The 6,000-nt window shown below is 48.6% G+C and overlaps 1 protein-coding gene across 1 annotated transcript in view; it reads right to left on the bottom strand.

Annotated features, from left to right (window-relative positions):
• Positions 1 to 6,000, bottom strand: part of gbe1a (glucan (1,4-alpha-), branching enzyme 1a) — a 174,717-nt gene that overhangs the window by 115,259 nt on the left and 53,458 nt on the right. Inside the window, exon 4 of the mRNA XM_042311035.1 lies at positions 1,510 to 1,635. Coding sequence (XP_042166969.1) covers positions 1,510 to 1,635 — 126 coding nt within the window. The remainder of the gene's footprint in view (positions 1 to 1,509; positions 1,636 to 6,000) is intronic.

Below are 6,000 nucleotides of genomic sequence, written 5' to 3'. Positions count from 1 at the left end.
TTGAGCGTCACTGTTCATCTCACATCAGCTAAGAAAGAAACACTCACAAACAAACATTTGTTCAACAGAAACGTTGTGAAACCACAGGAGCCTTGTATCAGGATACACTTCACACACTGGTACCACGGGGCCCCGAGACAACAGTACCACGGGGCCCCGAGACAACAGTGAAAGAGAGAATAGAGAGAATAGAGAGAGATGAGTGAGAAAGAGAGAGATGAGTGAGAAAGAGAGAATAGAGAGAGATGAGAGAGAATAGAGAGAGATGAGAGAGAAAGAGGAGAGAGATGAGAGAGAAAGAGAGGAGAGAGATGAGAGAATAGAGAGAAAATAGAGAGAGAATAGAGAGAGATGAGAGAGAATAGAGAGAGAATAGAGAGAGATGAGAGAGAAAGAGAGAATAGAGAGAGATGAAAGAGAGCAAGGTTAGTTTTACTGAGAAACAGTCCAACTCAAACTGCTTTCATGACCAACTGCTTCTGTCTGGGTATGTTTCTCTGTCTATAAACCTGACGCAACAGCTGAAGAGGAGGGGGGGGGAAGAGGAGGAGAGAAGAGGAGGAGAGCAGAGAAGAGCAGAGGGGGAGAGCAGAGGGGGAGCAGCAGAGGGGGAGAGCAGAGGGGGAGAGCATCCTTGACATCGATGAATGCATGCCACTGAACACACCTGATTCTACCAATCAGCTGTTCATCAAGACCTTGATTAGCTTTAATTGGGTGTGTAGGGCTGGAACAAACGCCTGCACACAGGAAGAGGGTTGGCCAACCAGAGGGGGGAGAGGAGAGCAGGAGGAGGAGAGCACAGGAGGAGAGCACAGGAGGAGGAGCAGAGGTGGGAGAGCAGAGGAGAAGAGCAGAGGAGAGCAGGAGGAGAGGACAGGAGGAGAGGGAAGGAGAGGACAGGAGGAGAGGACAGGAGGAGAGGGAAGGAGAGGACAGGAGGAGAGGACAGGAGGAGAGGGACAGGAGGAGGACAGGAGGAGAGTTGACAGGAGGAGAGACAGGGGGACAGGAGAGCAGAGGAGAAGAGCAGAGGAGAGCAGGAGGAGAGGACAGGAGGAGAGGGAAGGAGAGGACAGGAGGAGAGGGGAGGAGAGGACAGGAGAGGAGAGGGACAGGAGAGGACAGGAGGAGAGGGAAGGAGAGGACAGGAGAGGACAGGAGGAGTTGACAGGAGGAGAGAAGGGGGAGAGCAGAGGCGGTAGAGAGCAGAGAAGAGGAGAGGACAAGAAGAGAGGAGGAGAGGACAGGAGGAGAGGACAGGAGGAGAGGGAAGGATTCTTTATTAATCGGTACATAAACATGTCTCCATTAGCAACACAAACATCAGAAGCCTCATGCTGCCGAGCTTCCAGTGAAGAGCTCCTTCACATCGGGGTGTCTGGGTGGCTGCCTGGGAAATGTTAATAGCACTTCATTAAAAAGGAGGAAGCTTTCTGCCATAAGAGGCTTCTCACAATGCTAGAGGACACGCACACACGCACACACGCACACACACACGGTACATACCAGGAAAGGCCTAATAGGGTCCCAGTGTATCCAGTCATAGGTGTTGGAGTCCACATGTTTGTGACAGTATTTGGCCCACGGAGAGATACGGAATAACTCCTCCCCTTCTGACGTCAATACTACTAGCTGATTGGACAAGACACGTTGAAAAAAAAAGGAAATGACATCAGAGGCGAGCAGAGACGACAAGGATATTTATCTACCAACAAGACACCAAAAATATTCAATACTTTAAATATAATAAAGTTAAAAAAACGGTAAAAACACAGAATTCAAAGTTTGATCTGAACAGTCTAATTTTAGAACGTCTTGAAGGATCCATTTAACCAAATCAGAAGGGCGGGCTGACGTTTTGTGTTTAGTGAAGCAGCTAGCTAGCCAAGCAGGGCGCTAGCTAGCCAAGCAGGGCGCTAGCTAGCCAAGCAGGGCGCTAGCTAGCCAAGCAGGGCGCTAGCTAGCCAAGCAGGGCGCTAGCTAGCCAAGCAGAGCGCTAGCTAGCCAAGCAGAGCGCTAGCTAGCCAAGCAGAGCACTAGCTAGCCAAGCAGAGCGCTAGCTAGCCAAGCAGAGCGCCAGCTAGCCAAGCAGAGCGCCAGCTAGCCAAGCAGGGCGCTAGCTAGCCAAGCAGGGCGCTAGCTAGCCAAGCAGGGCGCTAGCTAGCCAAGCAGGGCGCTAGCTAGCCAAGCAGGGCGCTAGCTAGCCAAGCAGGGCGCTAGCTAGCCAAGCAGGGCGCTAGCTAGCCAAGCAGAGCGCTAGCTAGCCAAGCAGAGCGCTAGCTAGCCAAGCAGAGCACTAGCTAGCCAAGCAGAGCGCTAGCTAGCCAAGCAGAGCGCTAGCTAGCCAAGCAGAGCGCTAGCTAGCCAAGCAGAGCGCTAGCTAGCCAAGCAGAGCACTAGCTAGCAATTTTGCTGCCGTTAACTAGCTTTTTTTTGCTGCAGTACACCCCGTTTCTGGTTAATGTATTTCATGATACTAGTTGCTTCAACAAGTGGCAACTCTGTATCAAAGTTGTCACGTCATTGTGAAGAGGTATCGTTACCATGGAACCGGTCTCAATCAGATATGTATTTATTTTTATTTTTCCTTTACTAGGCAAGTTAGTTAAGAACAAATTCTTATTTTCAATGACAGCCTAGGAACAGTGGGTTAACTGGTCTAGGAACAGTGGGTTAACTGGTCTAGGAACAGTGGGTTAACTGGTCTAGGAACAGTGGGTTAACTGGTCTAGGAACAGTGGGTTAACTGGTCTAGGAACAGTGGGTTAACTGGTCTAGGAACAGTGGGTTAACTGGTCTAGGAACAGTGGGTTAACTGGTCTAGGAACAGTGGGTTAACTGGTCTAGGAACAGTGGGTTAACTGGTCTAGGAACAGTGGGTTAACTGGTCTAGGAACAGTGGGTTAACTGGTCTAGGAACAGTGGGTTAACTGGTCTAGGAACAGTGGGTTAACTGGCCTAGGAACAGTGGGATTAACTGGTCTAGGAACAGTGGGTTAACTGGTCTAGGAACAGTGGGTTAACAGGTCTAGGAACAGTGGGTTAACTGGTCTAGGACCAGTGGGTTAACTGGTCTAGGACCAGTGGGTTAACTGGTCTAGGACCAGTGGGTTAAGTGGTCTAGGAACAGTGGGTTAACTGGTCTAGGAACAGTGTTAACTGGTCTAGGAACAGTGGGTTAACAGGTCTAGGAAAAGTGTTAATTGGTCTAGGAACAGTGGGTTAACTGGTCTAGGGACAATGGGTTAACTGGTCTAGGGACAGTGGGTTAACTGGTCTAGGAACAGTGGGTTAACTGGTCTAGGAACAGTGGGTTAACTGGTCTAGGAACAGTGGGTTAACTGGTCTAGGAACAGTGGGTTAACTGGTCTAGGAACAGTGGGTTAACTGGTCTAGGAACAGTGGGTTAACTGGTCTAGGAACAGTGGGTTTAACTGGTCTAGGAACAGTGGGGTTAACTGGTCTAGGAACAGTGGGTTAACTGGTCTAGGAACAGTGGGTTTAACTGGTCTAGGAACAGTGGGTTAACTGGTCTAGGAACAGTGGGTTAACTGGTCTAGGAACAGTGGGTTAACTGGTCTAGGAACAGTGGGTTAACTGGTCTAGGAACAGTGGGTTAACTGGTCTAGGAACAGTGGGTTAACTGGTCTAGGAACAGTGGGTTTAACTGGTCTAGGAACAGTGGGTTAACTGGTCTAGGAACAGTGGGTTAACTGGTCTAGGAACAGTGGGTTAACTGGTCTAGGAACAGTGGGTTAACTGGTCTAGGAACAGTGGGTTAACTGGTCTAGGAACAGTGGGATAACTGGTCTAGGAACAGTGGGTTAACTGGTCTAGGAACAGTGGGTTAACTGGTCTAGGGACAGTGGGTTAACTGGTCTAGGAACAGTGGGTTAACTGGTCTAGGGACAGTGGGTTAACTGATCTAGGAACAGTGGGATAACTGGTCTAGGAACAGTGGGTTAACTGGTCTAGGAACAGTGGGATAACTGGTCTAGGAACAGTGTGTTAACTGGTCTAGGAACAGTGGGTTAACTGGTCTAGGAACAGTGGGTTAACTGGTCTAGGAACAGTGGGTTAACTGGTCTAGGAACAGTGGGTTAACTGGTCTAGGAACAGTGGGTTAACTGGTCTAGGAACAGTGGGTTAACTGGTCTAGGGACAGTGGGTTAACTGGTCTAGGGACAGTGGGTTAACTGGTCTAGGAACAGTGGGTTAACTGGTCTAGGAACAGTGGGTTAACTGGTCTAGGAACAGTGGGTTAACTGGTCTAGGAACAGTGGGTTAACTGGTCTAGGAACAGTGGGTTAACTGGTCTAGGAACAGTGGGTTAACTGGCCTAGGGACAGTGGGTTAACTGGTCTAGGAACAGTGGGTTAACTGGTCTAGGAGCAGTGGGTTAACTGGTCTAGGAACAGTGGGTTAACTGGTCTAGGAACAGTGGGTTAACTGGTCTGGGAACAGTGGGTTAACTGGTCTAGGAACAGTGGGTTAACTGGTCTAGGAACAGTGGGTTAACTGGTCTAGGAACAGTGGGTTAACTGGTCTAGGAACAGTGGGTTAACTGGTCTAGGAACAGTGGGTTAACTGGTCTAGGAACAGTGGGTTAACTGGTCTAGGAACAGTGGGTTAACTGCCTGTTCAGGGGCAGAACAACAGATTTGTACCTTGTCAGCTCGGGGGTTTGAACTTGCAACCTTCCGGTTACTAGTCCAACACTCTAACCACTAGGCTACCCTGCCGCCCCTGGTCTTGATGGCTGGTCTTTTTGATCAGAACGCCCCATCTTTAGTCAGCTGTTGAAAAAACAACCTTCTAGAACTGGCTAGTTTTCTGTCTGCTGTTGGACAAAACAACCGTCTAGAACTGGCCAGTTTTCTGTCCGCTGTTGGACAAAACAACCTTCTAGAACTGGCCAGTTTCCTGTCTGCTGTTGGACAAAACAACCTTCTAGAACTGGCCAGTTTTCTGTCCGCTGTTGGACAAAACAACCTTCTAGAACTGGCCAGTTTCCTGTCTGCTGTTGGACAAAACAACCTTCTAGAACTGGCCAGTTTTGTGTCCGCTGTTGGACAAAACAACCTTCTAGAACTGGCTAGTTTTCTGTCTGCTGTTGGACAAAACAATCTTCGAAAACTGGCTGGTTTTCTGTCTGCTGTTGGACAAAACAACCTTCTAGAACTGGCTAGTTTTCTGTTGGACAATACAACCTTCGAGAACTGGCCAGTTTTCTGTCTGCTGTTGGAAAAAACAACCTTCTAGAACTGGCTAGTTTTCTGTCTGCTGTTGGACAAAACAACCTTCTAGAACTGGCCAGTTTCCTGTCTGCTGTTGGACAAAACAACCTTCTAGAACTGGCCAGTTTTCTGTCCGGTTGGACAAAACAACCTTCTAGAACTGGCTAGTTTTCTGTCTGCTGTTGGACAAAACAATCTTCGAAAACTGGTTGGTTTTCTGTCTGCTGTTGGACAAAACAACCTTCTAGAACTGGCTAGTTTTCTGTTGGACAATACAACCTTCGAGAACTGGCTAGTTTTCTGTTTGCTGTTGGACAAAACAACCTTCTAGAACTGGCCAGTTTCCTGTCTGCTGTTGGACAAAACAACCTTCTAGAACTGGCCAGTTTTGTGTCCGCTGTTGGACAAAACAACCTTCTAGAACTGGCTAGTTTTCTGTCTGCTGTTGGACAAAACAATCTTCGAAAACTGGCTAGTTTTCTGTCTGCTGTTGTATCTGAACGTCCTGTCTTTAGTCAGCTGTTGGAAACTGGTTTTGTCTCGTCTCTCCTTTACGGCCGTTGTATCTGAACTGGGCTTTAGAGAACTAGGGGTCTGTCAGATCTAGATCCCTCTCTTAATAGGACTGGTGGACAAGAGATGTACAGAGCAGCCCCTCCTCTCCTCTAGTTTTAGTACGGTGGAGATGAACAGATCAATCCCTTTCTCTCCTCTAGTTTTAGTCCGGTTGAGATGAACAGATCAGCCTCTCCTCTCGTCT

The sequence above is a fragment of the Oncorhynchus tshawytscha genome, linkage group LG33, assembly GCF_018296145.1.
Source record: "Oncorhynchus tshawytscha isolate Ot180627B linkage group LG33, Otsh_v2.0, whole genome shotgun sequence".
Lineage (NCBI taxonomy): Eukaryota > Metazoa > Chordata > Actinopteri > Salmoniformes > Salmonidae > Oncorhynchus > Oncorhynchus tshawytscha.
The sequence above is the reverse complement of the archived record's forward strand: the minus strand, read 5'-3'. Positions and strand labels throughout refer to the sequence as shown.